Genomic DNA, 26,263 nt, shown 5'->3' on the forward strand with positions numbered 1-26,263 from the left:
AAATAAAGAAGGGGCGGGGGCGTCTCTAACATTAGTGGGTAGATTATTCCACAATCGAGCAGCTACTACTGTGAATACAGTGTGGGATGAAGACGGATTGGCGTGGTTTAGTTAAAAGTCTTATATGATTATCGTGTTTATGAATATAATGTATATTTATTTATAAATTTATATATTTATATAAAAATACGCTCAATGGGCATTTTAGGGACATTTATGTATACATAGAAAATTATTATAAAATAAAGTAGAAAGACACAATGGTATATAGTAGACTTGGTGTGAGTGGAAACGGGAGAGGTGTTTATAACTGAATTTGATTCAGTGATCATATGAAAGAAGACAACTTTTTATCAAAGAAATCAAGACTGATATGTTTGTTGGCAGACTTACGAATTCTGGGCATAGGGAAATGAAAACCTTAGTTAGTTCTGTGGTTATCGGTATGAAAAAGTAAGTTTTGTCTGAGGTTTCTAGTTGGGATATTTAATTTTATTGAGCTCAGTAGTTCAGGCGCATCAAAGAGTGAGTTGAGAATTTTATTGCACTAAAAACGTTTGGGATGAAGATGGATTTGCATGGTTTAGCTCGAAGTCTTATATGTTCATCGTGCTATACCATTATTTTATGGCCCTTGTTTGTCTTTGCTACATAGTCTTATATTATTTTTGTTCAGTTTCTTGTATACACGTTTCTTCACGTAACTGTTGTAATTGGCTTAGGCCGTATATAAAATTAAAAAATAAAAAATACGTAGGGAACTACGATAAGTGAAGGTATAAAGAAAATAATATTCCCCAAATAAGAATGTTTACAAATGGACGGAGAATTGTCGGCTCGATGCAAGAGGCTTCCAAATAAATTAAATATCCAGGGATGTAAAATATTTCGAGGTTTAGACATGATAAGGTAAGGACCAGTTGCACCAAAAAAGTTTGAAGTTACATAATAAGGAAGTTCAGGGCTACAGGAAATTGGATATGTTGGATGTTTTCTTACACGCGGTAAAATGAAAGCATTGGATTGTACCTGTGTAGATGATGATTATCAATGTTCCTGTTGCAGTGGTTAACATGTTAATTGTATTCGACTCCCGGTAAGACAAAAAATATGGACTATTTCAAGGTCCATAGACAGGTCAACATTTCTTTCTTGTAACAATATTTTTTTGCAATGCAGCGCGTGCAAATAAGGATCGCAAAAATAAAGATAAATAAGGTAAGATTATTAAATTATAAACCATGAAACCGGTCACTAGTTATTCCAAAATTGTGGATTCAAGTATCACTCGTCTTTTATTTATATAATAAATTATAAATTAAGCACTAAGCAGGCACTCAATTTTTTTTTAATAAGATCAACTAATATACAAGGAAGATGAGTCATTTTGACAAATCAAAAGAACTAAGAGGTTTTTATTTATTTATTAACGGATTTTGTCCATTTTTATAATGTATAGGGTTTAATATTACAATAAAAGAATAGTTAAAAACATTTTTAAAAAAAGAAAAGAAGCATTGACAAACATAAGGGACATCAAGACAAGATCTGGACTATTTATTTAGTGCTCGTTTAAATCGCTATAAACTTAAACCAAAACGTCCAGATCTTGTCTTAAGTTAACAATACGACAAAGACGGATCATGGGAGAATTAAGGCCATAGTTTGTTCTATTCTGATCGATGAACAGTACTTCATTGTTTTTCAACCTACGAAGTCGGAATATGGAATTTTTCTTATCCCAATAATAATAGTACATCGATGATACCATTTAGTATGCCGAACATATATATGGAATCAATATAAGTTCTACGTTTTTGTAGAGTAGAAATATTTAACATTGACTCTATATCAGCATAAGAATAATTACCTCTCTCTTGTCCAAGCATCCACGTTACTTTTCGAAGCAAGCGACGTTGGACTGATTCAATGTGATTTAAGCGATTCACATAGATCATGGAGACCAGACCACGGAGGCATATTCAAAAAGATATTCTATATAAATCGTCGTGATCGTAGAACAACGACGGATGTGCAAAAAATGCGATATAGACTTTCTTTTATATTTGATCTTGAAAAGGTTATATAAAGGCTTTATATTTCAGGTTTGGAAAAATAAATAACATAACTAACCAACCATAAGGATATACTTTTGTACTTACATTTGTATAAGTTGTGAGCTGTGACATAAAGTGTAAAAACATTAAACCGCTCTCATGTAAAGTTAAATAAAATCACATGGGTCGTTGCTTTACGATCATGACGAAGTGATATTTAACCAAAGAGAAATTTCTGTAACTTGCTGTAAAGCTGCAGTTATTAAGGAGAAATATAATCAGTAATCGTAGCGTTCATATATCAAATAGGTAATATTCAATTACCTTCATTTTTTGCTAGAATATAAATATATCTGACACGGGTGGGTAGGCGATAAAGTGATAAGTGGATCTTCCGAGTGCCTTCCGACCGCAGAAGGCAGACTGCGAGAGTAAAAAAATCACGGAGAAGGAAGATGGGCACCTTATAAAATATGCAAGGAGAATCCCTCGGAGATTAGAGCGTGTCTATCCAGCCGTAAAGGGGAGGCCGGACGGACCCTTCTCCCGCACGACGCGCCGCAACTCACTTACTGTTACAGCGTCGGTGATAAACTCACTTATTTCCCTTAAGTTGCCTAGTATCCTAAGGTTGAGAGATCAACAATTCGATTAGTCGGCTTGAAATACATATATTCCTTTTCAAACATACACATTTGTAGGTACATCGGCAATATCTTCCAGGCATTATTGTTATATTCATTCTTTTGATTTGAAAAAACAATGTAAAAATAATAAGTATTGCTCCTTAAGCCCATAAATAAGATGAATTGGATCATAATAGAGAACACATTTCATTCCTCGACATAACAGATATTCCTTTTCCGTTCAAGCTGTTAGACTTTGGAATAAGCTACTTCTTCATATTAAAAATGCACCTTCTCTAGCCACCTTCAAGAAACGCCTGAAACATTATTATGAATCCCCAGAATCCAGAACCCCCTGAATTTTACTGTTTTATTTTTTTAAATATATATTTTCTTTCCTTGGTTCCTCCTTCTCTCTCATTCCAAACTCATTATCTGATTCCACATTCCTTATCATTTTATATGTATAAGATAATGTCCTTTTTTAAAAAATAATATGTGCAAGCCTTCTCTCTCAATTTAAAAAAAGCTGATAGTTTTAATTAATTATGTTATTTTTTTATAATATACATATCTTTTTATAAACAGGTATTTATATTTTTTTCAGTACAAAATTTAGACCAACTCTTTTTTTGACCAGTCTGTTATTTGGTTAACTGGAAAATATTGCTAAAAGCAATAAGTCCGCCAAAGTACTGATTCTTTGTACTTGAAGTTTAAAATAAATAATATTTAGTACTCAACCGAAGCTTCGGTTTCGGTTTATGCTAAATATTGGCCTAAACATGGGCTCCGCCGAAACCTGCAGTCGCAATGTGTCGGATTACGTTCGGCTGTACTCGGGTGCATTTAATGACTCGTAACTCGGCCGCGTGACCTATAATCTTTAGTTTGTTGCGGCTTACTAATATATACATTACTATTTATATATAAAAAAAATAAAATAATTAGAGATCTTAAATTATTGTCTATTCAAATAATTAGTTATTGTATTGCCATTGTCTTAACATAATACATAAAAACTAGACTGATTTTGTGCTTTGTTGATTATGGTCGGTAGTTCTAAGATCTTTCGTGTATTTTTTTTTTTATTCCTTTATAGTTAACAAGTTTAAGTTCCTATAGCATACATTAAAGAACTGTTACATAAAAGTTATATGTTTAATATAACAAAGAACCAAAAAGCGCTAAAAATAAACAAATTTACTATAACTGGAAGTATAATTTACATCATTAAACAAAGAAAATAAAAAATGCAGTCAGGAATACAATATATATTTAAGAAAGAAGTACCTACTCAGTTATATTAAAAAATCTTTTTTGTGTAGCACTGATTGAAAACACCGTCTATATATATTTTTTATAATTTATATGTTATCCTAAAATATTAATAATTAAAAATAAAATAAACAAACTATTGTAAGACGCCACTCCCCATTATGTACACAAGAATTGTTTTTTTCTTTTAGGTAATAGGAAACATTAATGTAAATATATGTATTTAATTAATATAAAAAAATGCTTATATGCTTATATTTGTTATGTGAATAAAAAAAAATTTAAAATGTGCCTTTTTTCATTGTGTATTTTATTTTATTTTTATTTATTTATTTGGATAACCAACAGCTATAATTATCTTATATATAACAAAACAAATAACAATTAAGCCAATTACAGGTTTTCACAAGTAGCATCACAGTAAGTTAAAAAAGATTCTCGAACATAAAATGAATGGTAATTTAATGCAAATCAAAAAGAAAGAAAAAATACTACAAATCATTTTAAAAGCGAACGCCGTACGTCATTAAGATTATTTGCAAATAAATCTATGTTTAATGATTTATTTATTACATTTAAATTATTAAAAGTTCGCCATAAATATGAATTTTGCCTATAATTAGATGAAACAAGAGGTATGTGAAGCGGAAGGTTTCTAAGAAAGTTTATTTAACACATATTTTGAACTCTTAAGGTCTAAAAATAAAAACGCCTAATTTTGGGCGTTTTAAACCGACTTTTAACTTTTTAAATCAAGTTCCGGTTTCGGCAGAAACTAGAGCAGAAGCCGAATTTCGGTTTCGGCTGAAAATCTTGTTTCGGTCTGTCACTAATATTAGTTCAGAAATAGAGCACATTTTTTAAAAGCAATAACCCGCCAAGTCACTATTTTAGAGACTTGTCAACAGGTGGGAAAGAGCGGATGTGAAGGAAGCGGAAGTAAGCTATGAAAAATACACCACAACACACAGACCAATGAGGAAGTCCAGTGGTTTAGTAGTTTAGCAAAAATAAAATATACATCGTACTATCGTGTTTATGATTTTTTTTAACTTTTGTAATCTTGAAATTACTCCGAATGTGACGTCACGAGTTCAATTCGGTGAGTTTTTCTGAAATTTAAAAGGAGAACCCCGTACCTGTCAAGACACGCTAAACGTTGAAAACACGGCTTACCGGAAATCTATCACAACAGTTTAGAACGCTACAATAGATTTGTTATTGTTCACCTGAACCTGTGACGTTTTTAAGTATTTCATTTTTATTTTCTTCGTTAAACAACCAAAACATTTTTATGTACAATTTTCCGTATCACTGAACTTCCCCATTGTGAAAAAATATTTATCGGATTTTTTGTAACTGTTTCGCGTTTGGCCGTCTACTCAAATGCGCCACGATCCGGTCTATAAATGAACATGGAAGTGTAGGCATTGGCAGTGCTTATAACCAATTATTTCCATCAATGGATAGTTTAAACATCCATAATATATTACATATTTGTATCTATTTATTAAGCTCGTAAATTTATAATGTTACTATAATTTATTAGTAGTATAACAATATTATTTCAATACAGAGAGAGATTATATAGGTTTGTGAGGTGCTTTAAAGATTTCATAAGTTGTGTCCATTTCTTTCCCAATTAAAAAATGATGAGCAAAGGTAAAACAATTTGTAAATGTTTTACGTCATCGAAAGGAAATTCTCTGCTCTACAGTAAATTGTACTTGCTTTAAAGTTACATATATTATTTTGTTTGATTACAAGCATTTCTGTTCGCGTTCAATCAAACGAATTAAGACGAAAACAATTATTGAGAATAGTTGCATTATTGACTAATTTGTTGTAAAATAATAAAGGCGAATACACTATTGTCTAATGTGTTGTAGTTTGTGTTACGTAGAAGCCAACACAATATCTTGGAGAGCAAAAATTTTTAATTCGAAACCTTTACCATTTTAACATATTGCAACAGAGGTGAAGAACATTTTAGAGAAGGCAGTATAGAAGTCTAGGCACCTACAGGGCTTATGGCCTGAGAGATCGCATTTCGACAGCATTTAACCTACTTAAATCTTCATTTTTCCAATTCCATACTTCGCTCCCATACATTAGAGTTGGCACTAGAACTTCATTGTGATTTGCTAGTTTAGCCTTCTGCGATAAACATTTGTTTGCCAAAGTAGATTTCAGTGCACCGTTCACCCTGTTCCCGGCACTCACCCTTCTGTCAATATCTTTCTCGGTCTTTCTATAAATATCGATAATTATTCTTCAATTTGTCTGATTTTATTTACGAAATATCTGTAAATATTAATAAACTTCCAAGAGAGTATTTTGAAAACACGTCGTTGCTAAATTTGGCGTTGGTCGTCCATAGAAAGTACCAGGATTGCAGAAGGAGTGAGTAGTAAGCGTGATGTGATAGTTTATGGCTGGAGATCGGTTAGACGGGACGGGCGACAGAAGTGCGGGGAGAAGGGATGAGAAACAGATTGGGACAGTCGCTCGCGTGCCAAGGTTCTATAGATCGGATACCGCCCGAGGCTGTTCTCTACTACCGACGTAAGTACCTACATAATATCTACCTAATACATATAGGGGAGGTATCTACCTATCTGCATTATTTAAATTCACGTCGCGTCGCTCCAGAGGATCGTTACTGCGCTCTCTTGTAAAATGTAATAGTTTATTATAGGTTCCTATATAGAAGTGTGTCTAAGAAATTTAGCCCCTTTTACACATTATTTTAAAATTGACATAGAAATATTGTGTACCTATTAATGAAATTAAAAAAGAATAATACTAATTTAAAAAAAGAGTAAGATTGCAACACGTCTTGCAGCTACTAAGAGCATGAACGGTTGGAATTTTAGACTCCATTTACAAAATATTGGTATTTTATTGTTGATAGTATTTACATGCGCATTTACAAAGCGCACGGGCAAGTAGAATTCTAGCAAAGTTAAAATGATATCAATAAATTAACAAAAAAATAACGTAAACATAGAGCATAGTGGTAAATTTGTCAAGTGTTCGTGCCAAGAAGTAAGCAATAAAAAAAAATAGAGCACTGTTTCACCCTTGAAGAGTAGATTTTTTTAGAAAATGAATACACGTCGATGTTCATTATGAGCGAGTTCACAAAAATATTATTTATTTTATACCAAGGTGAATTGGAATTGTCGAAGAATGAAATAAAAAATGAAAATATTTTTTTCTGTCTCAAATTTCGGAAAAAATGTGCAAGAGCGACACGTTCCCGTCGAGGAAATTGCTATTGTCACAAGGTCATGTCCGTGCGTTTTAACACGAGGACTATGTGGCCAGTGGTGGCCACGCGCGGTGGTTGGGGGTAATCAATGTTCCTCGGAGATAACCTGCCCGTCTATCTCGGTGGCGATGTCCCGGGACAATTTTTGTCCTATAAATCGCTGTTAACTCTTGGACAATGGTCGAGTCCTGGGACAAAACAACATTGTATGAGCCACGTGTAAACGGCATTTATTTATATTAAATATATTGTAAGATAATTAACACATGCTTCATAAACATTATTAATTTATTGTTTTAGATCCACTGTTAAATAATTTCTAAGGTATGTATATACGTGAATGTTATTTTTAAAACTGTGTAGATACTCATTTCGTTTTTTTAATTATTGTATTCCAAAAATAATAGGTTTACATAAATGTATAATTTGTTGCGTAATTTTTATATCCCGAAAATTTATTTGGGTCTCAATTATATTAAAAATTAATATGTATCTTCACGAAAATTTGCCATCCTTCAGCATCTACATAGCAACAAAAAAAATGTTTTGTGATCACAACACTTTTTCATTAGTTGATTTCGAAGAACCAATATTTTTTTTAATTCATAGAAATTTCGCAATACAATTCAATGCTCTAATTTTTACGCGCTAAAAGAGTTTTTTTTTAAGAAGTATATTATCAAAACTCTTTTATATCTTATTTAAATATAGATGTGAAGTGCTCATTTAAGAACATGTTTTGAATTTTTCCGTTTCTTAATTTTATATGAAGTAAATATTAAGTAGTTTAAAGCCTTTGGCCCAAACACAAAACCGGGTATACGACTTAACCTTAAATTTATTTTTAAAACTACAGATATATTAAATTTAATATGACTTGTAGTGTATTTTGCTAGTTCGTAGAGCGTTAAAAACTTTACAAAACTGCACCATGAAGTCAAACCCGCATATTTTCGAGTTAACGTTTTTTGCCAGTATACCCACGATATTATGTATTCCTTATTGCGAGATGCGACTATGTTGCAGTTGCGGAGCGACTGGCGTAGGTATTTATTATACGTTATTATTTCCACGGGAGAACGGTTCTCGCGGCGCGGCGCCCCCGAGGTAGGTAGGTCCTAGGAGCTACCTTCAAGCTAGGTACCTACCTCAACTTCCATTCAGAAAAAAGGGTCCGCTGAAGTTGTCTAAAGAAATAAGAAACAGAAATGACAGGTTTAAAGAGAATGTCTATATTTATTTTGTAAAGAACTTATGCAGTTTAACTTTTATTCTGTATCGTATCTATTATATTATCCATATGGTTGGATACTTCTTGGCATTAGAAGGGTAAATTTAAAATTTATTAACCCTTAAATGCATCGTGACGGAAATTTCCATTATACCAATTATTTAGGTATAATTATTTAAAATCATGATGTCATTTAAATAAATATTATACTTTTTATGACATCAGGATTTTTAAATTTATTTTTACCCAAAACTACACCTTAAAATACACCATAAAACATTTTTTTAATGCAATTCAAAATATCACGCATTAAGGGTTAAGAAATACAAAATACCATATATGCTAAATTTTGAATAACATATTTTTTTCAAACGTGTAATAAAAATAAAGAAAAAATATTTTTATAAAAATACGTAGCAGTAGGCACAAACACAATTATTGCGCAATAACACAATTTAAATTCTACATTTTTTTAAATCGAAAAATAAATATTTCGCCATTATCGTAGAACAACGACGCATATGATTTTCCTCAACTGTACATGAGAGCGGTTTAATTTATTTTTGTTGATAAGTACAAAAGTATATAAATTTATACTTGGGTTGGTTATACATAACTTTTTCAAGATCAAATATAAAATAGGCTCAGAGTTCGATTCCCGGTGATATCACATTAAATAATTGGTAAATTATTACAGTAGATTCATAAGTACTTGTTTTTCTGGCCTTTTTATATATTTTTTTTTTTTAAATTCTGAGTGCGGTAAGGGGGGTGATGATGATTTCAAACTGTACCTATTCGATGCACCAAATTACCTTGGCAGTAAACTAACTACGGTAGCCGGCAATAAACAAAGGACATCGTGTTTAAGAAGGAGACTTCCGGCACAATCGGTAGAGCGTCGTCTCTGTCGCACGAGTCCGGTATCTGCATGAATGTATAAATGACAAAGAGGACGCTCTACAAAGCCGAAGTTAGCTGATAAGGCCGGCCGGCAGTCTCTTTTTTAAGTGTATATATATATATATATATATGGATAATTTTTATAGCGCCGTTTTTGTGAAAATCACCTCAAGGGCGCTGTACAATAAATAAATATCCCACCACGTCTTGCAGCTACAGAGCGCATGGACGGTTGGGATTATTGTTCCTCGTCTCCAATTATGATATACAGGAGCTAGATTACAGCACGTCTTGCAGCTACAGAGCACATATACAATAATAAATCTAGCCCCATTTACATTTTTTATTTGACAATAAAGTTTAGAGATTTCGTGATATTCAAAAAAATATATAAAAACCAATTTAAAAAATAGAAGTTAGATAACAACAAGTCTTGCAGCTACTGAGCGCATGGACGGTTGGAATTCTAGACCTCACTTACTAAATTTGGAGATTTGATAGATGATAACATTTACCTATTGAAGCTAGATTACTAATCCTCTTGCAGCTACAAAGTGCATGGACGAGTGAAATTCTGGCAACTTAAAATTATCAATAAATTTACAAAAACAAATATTGAGCATAATAGTAAATTTGCCAAGTGTTCGTGATAAAAATTAAACAATAAAAAACTAAACAGATAAAGCACTTCAACACCGTGGATAACATTACAGATAAAAATATTCGAAGGCTCGATGTCCTTTATTTACTGCCGGCTACTGCACATATTGTTAAAAGAAATAGATTTTATTTATGTTTCGTAGATTATTTCAATATTTTTTCAGTTGTTCCAAAAGCATACAAAAAAATAGAATAAAAATAAATATATGAGTACCTACCTGTTGCCTATTTATGCAGTTTATATGTTTGTTACTGTCATTCGACCGCGAATATTTGCATAATATATGCAAAGCACATACACAGCGACATGAAAAACTGGTAAAACGGCCTAACCTTACCATCTCTAAACGCGCAAGGACGGCACTAAAAGGTTGATATACTTGACAGATTGTTAATTCAAAGACGAAATTAATTCGTTACAAATAGCCCATTTCACACCATGGTAAAACTTCACACGGCACGGTAAAGTAAGATAGGATTTATTGATATTTATTGTGTTATAATTATTTTTATTTATTTAACACGAGTACTCACGCGGACTACTATAGAAATCCAGAGTGACACTTTTATCGATATTTTTTCCGTGTATTCTTTAAGGACAAATGCACCTTAAGAATCAGTTTCACGCAGACGCTGAGTGTGCGCACACGAGCATTAAATTTGGCGTTAAATTGCAAGGATCACCATAGTAGTCCGCGCGAGCATTGAAGTTATTTTTTTGTTCAGAGTGAGTGATGGATTTTTTCCTTCCGTAGTTTGTTTTTCGGACTACTTTTAACAAAAATATAGAATTATATGGGCCCAGATTACAATGGGAAGTTAACGTTCATCTTTCATTTTATCTACAAAGTAAAATTAAGTTTTATGTATGAAAAGCAGAAATTTTTTGAACACATAAAAACTACATTAAATTTTAATTACTATGAATGTATTGTAGTTTAATATTTTTTCTTTATATTTCCTATGTTTTTTTTTTCTCATGTACTCGTATTTAAAATTATATAAACTCTTATAAATAAACAATTACAACTCTCCAAGCACAAGAGTTGGTCTCTTTTTTTGGAGAGTTACAGTGATAACATTTACTAGATGTGTAAAAGTAGATATGTATAGAATTAAAAAAAACGTATACCTTTTATGAAATTTATTAATAAAAAATAAATAAAATAAAAATTTCTTCAAAACATGTTCAATAATTATAGGTTACCGACGAAGATACTTTAAACGTTCATGCAAATATACTCATTTTCGTACACAAATATCGGCTTTTTTATGGACAGTCGAAGATAACTTTGTTAACTTCTCAGTGTAATCGGGGCCATGGAATCGTAGATAGTTTTTGATGCAGTTATGATTGACAATTTAGTCAGGGGTCTTCAGCTCACTGTAGATAAGCTAAATAGGTACTCCGCATGCATGGGTTTAAAATATTGCAAAAACCCATGTACTGAGTAGTGCCTTGATGCTCGGAATCCCCCGACTCGGTCAAACCATGTCATCGAAAGGGTCGAGAGTTTCCAATACCCGGGAGTATATGTTTCAGAAAAGGGCAACTTTCAAAAATAACTGGGAGTGCGGTTAGGAGCAACAAGCGCAACAGTATGTCTGAAGATCGGATATTTACTCAATGCAAACCAAATGCCGCCTATATAACGCCTGCATAACACCTATTCTCCTCTACGGATGCGAATCGTGGCACCTCATTAGGGCCCAAAACAGTGAAGAGTTTTGAGAATAGGTGACTCAAAAGAATCTCAGGTGTGCGGTGGCTTGACTTTGTGAGGCATGAAGTAATAAGAGAACGGACGCAGCAAACTCCGGTGACAACTGTCGCCAAGCGGAGGCGATACGGTTGGCTATGCCATATACTGCGGGTGACTCATGAAAGCCTTAACCACGCTTGCCTACTTTACAAGCCATCAGGTTCTCGCCGTCCTGGACGTCCACTGCTGTATGTTCGTCGGTTGCAACAAATTTTAAGGAATAAGTGATACAAAATAGTACAATTCAGGGTAAAAGAGATATTTGTATTTATTTTAAGACCCATGTCATTTGCAGCCATTTCAAGCTTTAAGAAATCATCTTTCAATCCCGAGACAGTTCAGGAGATTAAGTCTAGGTCATCTGCATAGGCTAATATCTGGGTGGTCATTCTAAAAATAGTTCCTGTTGCTTCTACTCCTGCATCTCTTATGGATTTTTCAAGAGCAATATTAAACAGCAGGCATGCCAGTGCATCACCTTGCCTTAGACCGTTGTACGTCTGGAATGGATCTGATTTGTTGTTTTGAACCTTCACCGAGCATTGTGTTTTAGACATTGTCATCTTAGTGAGTCTTATTAGCTTTTTAGGAATCCCCAATTCCACCATTGCCTCGTACAGTTTCGACCTTTTGATACAGTCATATGCCGCTTTGAAGTTAATAAACATGTGGTGAATCTCAACGTTATGTTCCAGCATTTTTCCAGTATGATCCTCAATGCAAATATTTGGTCAGTTGTTGATCTATCTGGTCTGAATCCACTCTGGTGTTGTCCTACAATATTTTAAATAAGAATGCAGCAAAGACTTTGTAGATTGTGTCCAACAGTTTTATACCTCTGTAATTATCACATTTCATGGAATCTCACTTTTTTTAAAGATATTACATACCAACTTATATTTGTGTGTATATTTTTATCAATAATAAATACCTTAGAAATCTATTGTTTTTATCCAATGTTTATTTACGTTTAAAGAAAATTGCGTGACTTTGAAAGAAAAGAAGGACGATTTCTTTACTTTTTATCAGACGACAGTCCCAATGATTCATTGGGAACTGCATTGTAGGTACTTACACTAACTGCAACGTATTGCGATTTAACTGAAAAACTCTCGAGGAAATTTGCTAAAATGTATTTATTATACACATTACTACGCAAATAGTTTATCATAATACAAATCAAACACGCTACAACGCATACCGCTTACGTAACCAATAATTTAAACGTATTTCAAAAAAAATAGAATGCAAATCTACCTTCTCGTTGCTATGCTCAGAATACAATAGTTATTTTCAACTAATTTATATGCATATTACCTACACCCGTAAATAACGCGTGTACAAGTGAATACCTTCATACTTACAATTACCTACTTACTGATATCAATGATAAGGATTTTCTCTCGGGATAGGTACACCGCAAAAAAACGACAAGCAATTCGAAGAAACTTCACAAAAAAGACACAAAAAAAAATACATAATATTTTAATTCAAAACAATAAACTACGCCTTTGAATGACATTGACGATACTATCCAGACATCTCGACTCCAATGAGCATTCCGAGAATTTCGATAAGTAGACGTAGTAACTGAAAGGTGAGCGGGTTATCAATGAAATTAAGAGCACGCGATGTCGTGTCTATTGACATTTTTATTAATGGCGCGTGTTTGGCTGATTTTGTTTAGCTGGGACGGTCGCTATCTTTAGTGGTGGCCTGGTGGAGAGGTTCAGGGGGGGACTGAAGAAGAGGGGAATTGCAACTAATGCAATGCAGAATACATGCGGTAGTAGTGGTGGCTTTCTATTCAATTTTGTAGCTTTTGCATTTACTCGGAGCTAATTCGGATGTTGCCCATATTCCCAATAACGTATGAATAAAAATATTGTTATGCCTAAACAAAGTGTGGAAATTATTTCAATACCCGCTAAAATGCGTGTGTGAAGTAATATAAATTGAAAAGAATAAAATAATTGTATACCTATTTACCTGATGAAGTAAACCTTATCGTGAAGAGATTACCACGCAAAGCCGCTATTTTTTATTTTTTTTTATTAAAAAAAATATTTATATATTTATATAAACCCTTACGGATTACATGCATTTAACAAAATATTTTTGCTTTTTTAAATTCATATTCTATTGTCGATGATAATATTTTCATCTAACATCTTTTGTTAAGGTTGTCAGAGTCTTTTGTTTAGTTTTGTCTGATAGTTATTGAATAATTTCAGTCCCTGGTTCATAAGTCTCGACTGTCCTTGTCTCGTTTAAGAATGTTTTATATGATATTGTTCTGATATTCTCGTATTGTGTTTACTACATTTTTATTCAAGTTTAAATTCTTCGTCTACAATTACATCAGTGGCTAATTTATGAATAAATTGGAAGGATTCTAATTAAAAGAGTTAAGTTACATTTGATTGTTTCGTTTGTTTAAAGAGTTCTTTAGTTGTGTAATGGTCAGCGCGTTTGCCTACCAGGCAAGAGGTCTCGGGTTCGATTCCCGACATGGTTGATTTGAAATATTGATTTAAAAGGGTGATTTTACTCTAGAATATTTCATAGTCCCTGGACTGGTACCTGAAACGTAAGACTGATCATCTTACCTTTATGGAACAAAAAATGATCAAGATACGCTGCGATTGGTTTACCAATGTAGCGCCCTATGCATCATTAGGTGCGGAAAGGGAATGATGATGAGTTGCTTTTGCTTTCTTTGTAGTCTCTTTATGTCGACTGACCTTATCTCTTTTTGGAATGTTTTATTATGATATTGTTCTGATATTCTCGTACTGTGTTCATGTTCTTTTATAGTCTGTTTATTTCGTTTGGATTTCCTGTTTCCCATAGTGGTTGCATATTATAACATATTTTAGTTTTTACATTGGCTTCGTACATTATCATTTTTTCCGGTTTTGGAACAAAGTTTTGGATACAAATAAAGAATACATAGATAATACATAGGAGCTAGATAAAACATGACTTGCAGCTTCAGAGCGCACCGATGGTTTCAATCTAGCCCTCATTTACGTTTCACGAAAAAATACTAAGAAGTGTTTTTAATAAAATAAAAAAAAGACTACCAAGTAGAAATGCGAAACAATGAAAGCTTGTACATGTAATTTTCTTAATCTGAATGGTTTGGGTAGTAAGGAATAAATAATCTTAAGGAAATATGCTCTCTTTTATATGTATATAAATTGTCTATGTTTATAAAGTGTTAAGTGAAATAAATAATAAAGTGAGGTGACGTTTCAGATAAAAACTTAAAACTTACGTGTCTATTAAAAACATATGAAACGCAATATTCAGAAACCCCGTAAGTTGACAAAAGTACTTTTAAAGGGGTCCACTTTTTTACTAAGATTTTTTTTTTTTAAATAAAAATTATTATTTATCCAAAATTAAGACACTCAAAGAAACTTTATGTATTTTTTAATAATTTCGCGGTGACTTGACTTGTGGCATTTAGTAATGTCTTAAGCGGTTTCTGAAAATTACATTTCCCAATATGTAGGTAAAAGCTTGGTCCTTCCAACCTTTGACTCCACTCTTCAACGTTTAGATAAACTTTTATCAAGACTCAGAACTACTGCAACGATCCCCTCGCCAAGAAGGCGGAGGAGAGGGGATACTCAAGTTGTCACATCACTATGACGCGTGAACGTGAACTCTTCAACTGAATGCGCTAAGCACTCGCATTAAATAAATAATTGCGGGTCTGGCCAGAATTACTTTTATAAGAAAAAAAGTTAGAAAACAAATTAACATAGACAGATAGATAGGTATAAGCAACAAGTGGATAGGTATAGTAAAATTTTAGAAAGTAAGAGTAGAATTTTTTTATTTGTACGACTAGATAACAAGTTCGAATCCCGACAAGGTGTTCTCATAAAACAATTATCACCATGGCCTCGATTGTGATGGGAAGATAAGTACGTCATACCTTCACCATGACGGTATAGTTGAAGATATAGTCTCTCGAGCGATTACGAAGATACACTACCGACTACTTGGGTAGATACATCAAACTGAATCAAGGGGAAGCGTACGTCACGGTACAAATATCTACTCACTCAAATGACATAGCTTCAGTATGACGTAAAATTCTCCCGACCGATTACAAAGATACACTACCGATCCACCCACTATCAAGATTTGATGTAAGCACATCGGTTTATACCGACGGGTCAAGAACCCTTCGATACGTTTATCTAAGTGATAAAAAATTTGTCCCACCGAGTAATTTTTTCTTAAATGACGATATTTTTAAAATTTTAATCGTTCTGAGGTTGACACTTTTTTTCTTAAAAGCTTATTAAAAATATAAGAGAGAAATAAGTATTTTTTTAAGTAGAATTAAATTCCGACATAACTGTCAGTTTTGAAAAATGTACGGCTAGAAACAGTGGCTAAACTGGCTAGATGCTGCCCTTTTAACATACAAGAGCATCTAGCCGTAAAAAGTTACCACTGTAAAAAAAACATAGTTATTATATTTTTTCCATATGTTTTACTATCTTTCTGAGTGTACGTATCGAGAGCTGATCTTGTAATCGCTCAGTAGATAAATACGGACAATCGTTAACTATACCGTCTTGGTAATTAGCAAAAGTCATACAAAAATCGTGTTCAAGCGAGCATTTTTTGCTTGGATTGGGATGATTTGGAGTTTATAATCGCTTTGAAGTGGGCACTTTTTATCACAGAAGCATATTGAAAATACACGGCGTTCATTAAACCCTGTAAATGAGAACTTATTTAAATGTAATGAAGTAAGGAATGCGGACTAAATATTTGGGGTCATTCATTGGTCGATTCTCTCACTCAGATGCTTACGGGTCATGGTGGGTTCATGAGCTACCTGAATCGCTTCAAGCTCTCTGAGATCGACAGCTGCCCATGCGACGGTGAAACTCATCAAGATGTCTCTCACCTATTGATGCATTGCCCCCTTTTCAGCTTTCAAAGACAACAGCTGGAGGCGCGATGCAGAAGCCGGGGTGAAGATCTATGCGACATCCCATCGGTGATAGGTAATAAAGAACTCACACGAGAGGTAGTATCATACATGATCAATATAGTGCAGGCAATTTGTAAAATAAACCAAAGTAGGGAACAAAATGCCGAACACTCCTCTAGTGGAGCGGAGGAAGGCATGTTGACTACTGCCAACAGGCCGGCTTCTCTAGAAGAGTTATAAGTGGTTTCTTCTGCACGTGAGCAAATGCTGAAAAGTTTCACATTAATATATCCCTCCTGATCCCAATAGTTTAGATAATTTTTAAGATATTTAATTGCAGAAAAATCCACTTTTTCAAATATAAACCTTGTATATTATAAGCAAGGTAAATAATAAAGCAATATAAAAAATATATAAAAAAATCATATGATGTCGAGAACATACCGAGGTAGATACAGATAGTACAGAAGTTAAGTACCGTCTCTGATACCGTACTCAGATATGCGCTTATTTTATCTAGCTGCGATATGCTCCAACTTGCTTTTTAACGGTACTCATGCTTACATGCACCTGGACACTTACTCCCACAAAAATACCCACAAACACACCTCTACACTTACTCTCATACAAATACACACCAACACACCCTTTTACATTTTTATATATGTATATATCAGTGGCGGTATTTCCATAGAAGCCCATAAGCCGGGCTTGCCTATTAATTTTATTTCAAAATTACCAAATCTGGACCAAACGCTTAAAAATAATTCATTTCGTTGTTTAAATTTCGCGCCGCATGAGAATTAGAGATCTGTTCGACGTTGGTACTGTACGCATCCCGAGATCCGAACCGTATGAAATCCGTGTGCGCGAACGACACTATGTCTTCTTATCTCGCTCTCGCACGTGGGGTTCTTATGGGGCTTATTTCACGGTGCAATTCGCATGTAAACAAACAGTAAACTCATAAAATGTTTGTCTGTATATGTTGAGTTTTATATGGGAATCTGAAGCCAGCTTCTTTAAGGTAAAGTTGGCAGAGAGCGTATCTTGTATTTCGTATCGAACAAACTTTACGATTGTTTATTATGCTCTTTTTTGCGGAATTTGATAATTTTAAACGGTTATTTTTATCTTCATTGATTAAAGACCCGTACTGATTAAGATTTATGATAATTTACTTCATTTTGTGCAAACGTCATATATAAAAAGAATTCGGAGATGGCCGACGTTTCTTTTTTATTTGCCTATCTACTATCCTTTTCCTTTTCCAATATTCTATATCAATTATAATTTATCTTTATTATATTTATGTACCTATGGGTTCCGATGACTATTATTCAACTCTACGCATGCTATATTTTATTAATGTTACTTATTGGTAATGGTTGATATCTGAGGAATTACTTTATATAAAATAATATTGTGTTTTCTTTATTTTGTTTATTTAAACAAACTCAGAAAAGATTATCCTATGCATATTTTCATAAAATATTGTTATTCGTCATAATATACCTTTTGGATGCTTTGTAGACTGTACAACTGTAGTGAAGAAAGCATACATCATGTTTTCACAAAAGTGAATTCATCATCATTCCTTTTCCGCACCTAATGGTGCATAGAGCACTGCAATCGCAGTATATCTTAATCTTTTTTGCTACATGAAGGTAAGATGATCAGTCTTACGCTTCAAGTACCAGTCCAGGGACTATGACACATACTAGTGTAAAAACACCTTTTTAAATAAATATTTCAAATCAACCATGTCGGGAATCGAACCCGAGACCTTTTGCATGGTAGGCAAATGCGCTGACCACTATACTATGAGGCCGTCAGGGAATTACACCACATGTGGATTTAAAAATATATATATCGGCTTGCCTTACTCGTAAACCCTAGGCACGCTACTGGTATATATGTTCAGATGAAGATAGCGTTCATAATTTAGGCCCTGAGCAAAGATATCATAAGCATCTAAATAGTTAGATATTAAACCAGTCAAAACCCTTCTGTGAATGTGAAAGTACTCTAAATGATCATAATAGTTAATTGTAATAATTAACCGCTGTGATTATACCAAAGTATATTTAAGTAAACGCTTATGAAGCGGATAGGTACGTACGATGCAATCGCTATTCCTACACTCAGTGCCAACGGGTACTTTGCACCACCGGGCACGGGCACGGTTAGGGGTAGGAAGGGCACCTTAAGACATATTTAGTTGTGGATAAATTAGAGCTCTTACATAATAATTTTACAGAAAGTAATCCATGATTACAGAAGGAGAAGGATTCCTCAGATTATGAATCCGGCTCTGTGTAAAATAATGCTCTTCTCTTGTCATCAGAAGCGAGATATCACGGAAGTAAAAATTGATCGCGACCTAGAACAGGTGGTAATATCTTAATTCCTAAATCAAAAACAACTACTGCACAACATCATTATACTTACAGAGAAATATTTTTCTTTAATGAAATTAACAAAGATAATAAAAAATACAGTCAGGAATACAATATACTTAAGAAAGAAGTAAAAAAAATTACATCTATAATTCTTCTTTACGTAACACTGATTGAAAACATCGTTCATATCTTTTTGTAATTTATTTATGTTATTCTAAAAATATTATTGATTAAAATAAAATAATCTATTGTAAGACGTCACTCCCCATTATGTACACAATAATTGTTTATTTCTTTTACGTAATGGGAAACGTTAATGTAAATATATGTATTTGATTAATGTAAAAAAAAAATATTTAGTTGTCATATTGTTTTTTTTTTGTTATTAATTTTGAAAAAATTAAAAATCAAAAAAATCTCTTTGAAACAATGCATAGGATTAAGGTAGGTAGGTACCTAATTATATATTTCGTCATGAGAATTTTTCCACATTTGAATCAGAGCGGACACTTGTCACATACAAAAAATCATTATTCGATACTTGGGTTAGTTATATAAGTATATTATGTATTTTTCAAACCAGGAAAAAACCTTATATAAAATTTCAAGATCAAATATAAAAGAAAGTCAATGAGTATTTTCCATACATCCGTCGTTGTTCTACGATCCCGACGATTTGTACCTTTAATTTATCTTTGTAAATCTACATTTTGTTTGCAATGTAGGTCATACCTAGCCTTCTCGGCGCTTAATGCACTACGAATGGAGAATGATGAATGATAAAACAAATGCGAAAAAGTTTTTTTTTGTGTTTAGGAATCTAATGCACGGAATATAAGTTACACTGACGAATGACTGCCGAGAGATTAAGCCGGTTGTATTATGCGAAACAAAAAAAGAAAGATATAAAAGTAAATGGTAAAAAACATAATTTCCATAGCAGGTTCGATAAGAAGATGGCATCGAATACGCCGTCGCTTTTTGTTCAGTGTCCGCCATTTTAGAATCGACGCTTTGCCCCGCGCGGATAGGTCGTATAATTCACACGAAGCCGGCCGCATCGGTATTTCAAATTTGAAATTTTCACCGGGCGAGACAGGGATGGGGCGACTGATTAGCCGAGGAGGACGGCGAGAGGGAGGGAGAGGGAGATAGAGCTGTAGGTATTGTACGGCGCGTCGCGGCGTATTCCCACGCGGCCACGTTCGAAATGGAGAGCGCGGGTTAAGTTGGAATGACAATAAAAACAAAATAACGTCGTTTTTCAAAACTGACGCGTCTTCTGGATTCGGTTTCATGAAAACGTTGCTTATTTTCTTTTATTATTCAGTGCATCAAAATAGAACATTAAAAAGCAATCAATAGACGCGGCTGCATAGTTTTATTTATAGCTTAGACATTTTCTACGATTTGTAGGTATATGAGAACGAGAAACTCGAAAGAAGATGCAATTAAAATTTACCCTTGATAATATAAAGCCTTATTCTTTGTATTAGAAGGTACTAACCGAATATCTAGGATACTACTTACTCGCAAAAGGAAATATTGACAATGTTTCAAAACGTGAAAATCTCATATTTCTCAACAGAAAAAACGCAATTAAGACGAAATAAGATTAAAAATACGAAATACGGGGCGAGGCAAAGAACTGAAAGAAAGTCGAGTTACTAAAGGAAACGGTTAGTACCTAATTAATAAGTTCTAATTTGTGCTTCTATGGGTACTTTGGAGATCATACGAAGAACATAAACAAGGAAATTTCCTATCTATCTTAACTTAATCCTAACCGACTCCTAATTTCGTCCAATCCGACTCCTAAATTCCAAGCCCGCCTCTTTTGTAATTGGGTTTGCTCCTAATCTGTAAGCTTGTTTTTAACTGAGTGAGGTCAATTTTTTTTAACGGTAGATTATTAACACATCTATGTAGATCAAAAAATCTGGAATACCTACGTGAAACTGGGTGAAAATATTTCATTGACTGAAAAACCTTTACAATTACTAACAAAATGGACACTTTTAATGAAGATTCTTACGCGCTAAGTTTTTATGTTAAAGAGTGTCAATGCAGGTATAAGTAATAGCGATTTCAGTGATGCTGCGATTGTTTTATATTAAATTTCCACGGAAATCAACTCTTACGTAAATCCTCACCCACAAAACGGCATTTCGAGGTCCAATTGAACAATTTTGTTCCAATCATTTCGAGTTGGAAAACTTACCGATTGGTAAACAAAATATATACGTATGTATTTTGCAACTTGTAGGTAGGCACCTATACCTCTACCTGTCTGTTGCCAGTTTGTATTTTTTTCTAAATACTCGATAGCCTACAAATAACACATTAATTTACCGTAAACTTGGCGGCCCCATGGTGTCGGTACTTAAGGGCTAAGACGCTCGCCACGTGCATGGAGGGTGTCGGGTTCGATTCCCGGTAGATCGATCAAGTCTGGGTGTTTAGTACTGTAATTAACTACCGCAATTGGGCACCCTGACCTAGGCTGGTATTCTGAACATTATAACGCTCGTAGAAACCGCTTTCTTAGTTCTTATCGCGTATTTAGTAGGTGAAACGCGCTAGCGAGCTAACCTATGTTGCTGAATTTTACTACGCGTCGTTTTGAGACATACCTTAAGCTAGGGTTTCCTATGACAGCGGTGCCCGTATCTTAACGGCCGTAGTGAACGGTGATGCAGTGGACAGCCGTCGTAACGGTGCCTAGAGTGTGGTTTCCTAGGAAAACGGTATTATCAACACCATTTAACACCGTTTACCTCGGAAACCACTCTCTAGTCGACGTTACGACGGCTGTCCACTGCATCACCGTTCACTTCGGCCGTTAAAATACGGGCACCGCTGTCCTAGGAAACCCTATATTGAATAGGAGTAGAAATGACATAGTTAGCAGATTTTGATGCCAATCTATCAATTACAATCGGGGAATGGCAATATACATACGAACCGTGAAGATTTTAATATCATATCAGACACAATCGTAGTTTTAAAACGGAACCACATAAATCATGTAATTACAACACAATACTATAACTACAATATACAGAAAATCGTTTTTATTATAATATCAATGTGTAGGTACTTAAATAATAAATATCGAATACAGGTACCTAAATCGGAAGGGATCTACGCTTTTAAAACACGTTTACTCCACATTGTGCAAAGTAACCCCATTACAAGTTATCGGAACTAGGAACCTTTCAACCCCTCAAATTCGTTTGATTATTCAATCAAATGGCATCTTCTGAACAAGAAAGGGCATTCAGGTATCAAATAGTAGATACGATACAAAATAACGAAAAGAATTTTGAAATTAAAATTCTGTTTTCGAATGACGATTCCATTCCTTGGCTAAACTTGGTTAAACATGCATAAAAAATACATTTTGTAAAATAGATTTAAAAAAAAAATGAATATAAAACAAAAGACGACGGTATAAATATTATCATGGATTAAAATCAAACCAAAAAGTGTTATTTTATTAATGTGACCGGAGTAAGTCTTAAAAATACAACTTTAAAAAAAATGTATTCTTCCAAGAAAAGTCTACGAAAAGCAATTTTTTAACATTTAAAAGTCAAATATAATATTTCATTCATCAATTATCGGAACAGCGAAAAATTGGACAAATAAATTTTAGGATCTGCTAGATAAAACCTATTTTTTTAAAATTATGTATTTCTACTAGCCATGCAAAATAGGTGTGTGCATGTAATGTATTAATAGATATGCATGCAATAAAACAAATAGCGTTAAGTTTTATTCCGAATTTAAAACAAAAAAAAACTAAATACAATTTTACATTTTTGATGCCGAAACCCACAAAAAACTAAGGAATGATTTGAGGTTTTTTTCTAAAAAAAACAAAATCCATTTCTACCATATGTTCAAAAGCAACGGTTAACATTCATATGCAGTGTAATTTAACTAAAAAATATAAAAACATTGGATTTATTAAAATAACTTACAAAAAAATCTAATTTATCGTGTTCCTGAAGTGAAAAAAACATTGAATGCCGATTAATAACGTTCTTATTCGTTATGTTTTAAGAAATAATGCCAGAAAAAGAAAAGTTTTTAAAAGAAAAAAACAAAAGAATAGCGACTAAGCAAAAAATAATTTTAAAATGTTGTGCAATTGTATTCGCGCGGAAACCCGTTTATTCCAACTTGCATAAAAAGTATATGGGACATCAATTTAGAAATGGTTTCACGTCTAGTTAAGAGCGGTAAAATTGCACAAAAAAGTGTAAGATGACGTACCTTTCTCACTCTTTTTTTCATAATCCTCTCGGCCGCATAGACCCGATCTCCGACGATTCCCAGCTCCATGGCAATGTTGAGTATTGTTAATCCCAATTAATCCAAATGGCGAAGAATCACAAAATTCACTCGCGTTCACAGCATGTTAATCCAAACTCAGGCTTGTTTACAATATCCGAGGGTCGCTCAGCTGTCGCGCGGCACAGCTCTCGATAAACAACGTTTTCCCGCTCAACCGGCTCGATAAAGAATACGCCGGCGATACGTCTACATGGCTCCGCGCATTCCACAACACTGAAGCATGGGGGGCGAGTGACGTCAGGCGAACCCCCACCTAGGCAGTTTAGTTCACTTTTCACTCGCTAGAGTTCACTGGCGTTCGGTTGTCAAATGTCCAAATTCGCTCGATATTCTCCTCTGTAAAAAAATACATTTTTTTTACAACATAGTCGCAAATACTACCGGTGTTTGTTTCCTGACATTTACAAAACCTTCGATGTATTGTTATTCTTTCTAATTACTAACAAAAAGCAAAATTTAAGGGATCGTTTTGATTAGAGATGTTCAATTAATCATTAATGACATAAATGTCAAAATTTTGACATATTGTACAAATATGAGAGTTGCTGTCTCTACACAGTGCATTTCTATGTTTTTCTCGTATTTTAGTCACATTACTTTCTTATCTAAGTCGATAATGATACATAAATACCAGAAAAAAGTATGTGCGCAACTAACAACCTGAATACATGGGCCACGAAATTTCCTGCCTCGCCTCATAAATGGACTCGTCCGCAGTGCCGAGAGTGAGACAGAGACAGACTCCGCGTTACGCGCGTCCGAGCGAGACAGGCGCCAACCCTACCATCGATATGCTAGGTTGCCGAGTCAGCTTGCATAATAATTATTTTATTTGGTAATAAGGTTTTGGGGCAAAGATATCACAAAACTAAAAAATTCAAAAACGTACTTTGGAATGGTAATACGGAACAATATTTTATAATCATAACATGAAAAAAAATGTTTAATTTTTTTTTTTTATAAATACCTTAAAGATGGATAAAATCCGTTATGATAATCCCAAGTTTGAAAAAAAGTAACCACTTAAATTTTTCAGAAAAAAAAAATTTCTCGGAAACGGACGACACAGCCGCAGCGTAGCGCGGGCATACACCAACTAAACTCCGCTCGGCGTTCCGAGCGCGGAGAGCCGACAACCCCGCGGCCCGACGTACAATTATCGGCCGTACCCTTCGCACCCATTGGCTGCCGAGGGGATCGAACGCATCCCCACCACGTCGCCGGCCAATTGCGGACCTCCATTTGATTTAGACTCCGCCTTTCGTTCGTTTCGAGCGCGGCAGGCTGCGCGAGGAGGTCACGAAACTGGAAATGAATTTTGTTCGCGGCGCTGTCTCGTCGGGAGAACAAAAAAAGACCGCCGTTCGGAACTTTAGGGCCGAGGGGGAAAGCGAGCGCTGCGGGCCCGCTCTTTTTGTTCGGCCATAGAGAAGATTATATGTTATAAAAATAAACGCTCGCAGCGTTGTGTCGTTTTTTTTCTTCTCAAACATAATGTATTCGGAGCGGCTCGGCGGGAACAATGCACGTGGTCCTGTCCGTTAGAAAAAACGAAGCGAACTAAAAAGGCACGCCTATAAGGAATGTTTTTTGTGCCTCGTGATAATTTATCGTATTATCCCTTGGCATCTTAACGTGGTTCTTTTATTAAATTCAAGGCTCAGCATTCATGATATTTCTTAGAAGAAATATAGATAGATTTGCATAATTTGAAATAACTTTCAGACTGAGGATTTTGAAATCTCCGCATTCATTAAAACGGTTATGCGACAAACCACGATTTTAAATCATAACATGAGATTCAAGTTTTAAGATTCAACGAAAAAATCACAATTTGTAAAGAAGTGATATCAGCAGCATAACCAGCAGTTTTACCCTTATCTACTAGGTAGGAAGAGAGGATGGACCGCCACTTACGCCTATCCTGACATGCATTCCTAGCTTCCACATTCCACTTGTCATATATGCCCTTTGGTTGTGTATGCTTTTGAAATGACCGGATTTAAAATTTTGGTTTATCTGATGGCGCCACGTCTTTCTTCACCGTCCACGTCCTGCGTTGCCGTTCAATCTCGCCACATATCTGCTTTACCATTATTTATTCGTCCGTTCGTTCTACATGACCAAACCATCTCAGTGACCCTTTAATTTTATCTTAATTATATCTCGGATTTTCACTCTCGCGTGATTTCATCATTCTTAACCCTGTCATACCTACATTGATTTTACACAAATTCATCCAAGAGATCGCGTTTCAACCTTCTCTCGACATCTTTTTATATTCTTTCATTTCTTGTAAACATGCTTTCTCGAAACAAGAATCTTCTTCTACTTGATCAAGGCATTTTTCTACTAATTGTTATGTGGGTACATAGATATTTAGAGATAAATTAATTTTATACCCAAGTGTTCCTTCTTCCAGATTCTAGACAATTTTTGGTTGGCTAACATAGAAACATAGATGTTTATTTGAGTTTTTTTATTGACAATTTTAGTAGAACTGCATTTAAAATATTTTAATAAATAAATAACCCGCTCTCACACGATAGTCGGTCGCTAAGTATGTACCTACCTACTTAGTGAAAATGCTTAAACGGAAGTTTTCCATTTGTATTTTGTACTGTGGTGCTGTAAAGCTAGGGTTTCCTAGGACAGCGGTGCCCGTATTTCAACGGCCGTAGTGAACGGTGATGCAGTGGACAGCCGTCGTAGAGGTGACTAGAGTGTGGTTTTCTAGGAAA

The 26,263-nt window shown here is 34.4% G+C and overlaps 1 protein-coding gene across 2 annotated transcripts in view; it reads right to left on the reverse strand.

Annotated features, from left to right (window-relative positions):
- The window catches only part of Pc (chromodomain protein polycomb), a 61,574-nt gene extending 36,965 nt beyond the window's left edge, over positions 1–24,609 (reverse strand). For both annotated transcript variants that reach the window (XM_088230431.1, XM_088230430.1), the window contains exons 1-2: positions 24,490–24,609; positions 23,442–23,858 (exon numbers count right to left, since the gene is read on the reverse strand). In XM_088230431.1, the coding sequence (XP_088086557.1) occupies positions 23,442–23,510 (69 nt within the window). In that variant the 5' untranslated portion in view covers positions 23,511–23,858; positions 24,490–24,609. The remainder of the gene's footprint in view (positions 1–23,441; positions 23,859–24,489) is intronic.
- Positions 24,610–26,263: the final 1,654 nt, after the last annotated feature.

The sequence above is a fragment of the Micrasema longulum genome, unplaced genomic scaffold, assembly GCF_059751315.1.
Source record: "Micrasema longulum isolate JH-2025_06_02 unplaced genomic scaffold, ASM5975131v1 h1tg000760l, whole genome shotgun sequence".
NCBI lineage: Eukaryota > Metazoa > Arthropoda > Insecta > Trichoptera > Brachycentridae > Micrasema > Micrasema longulum.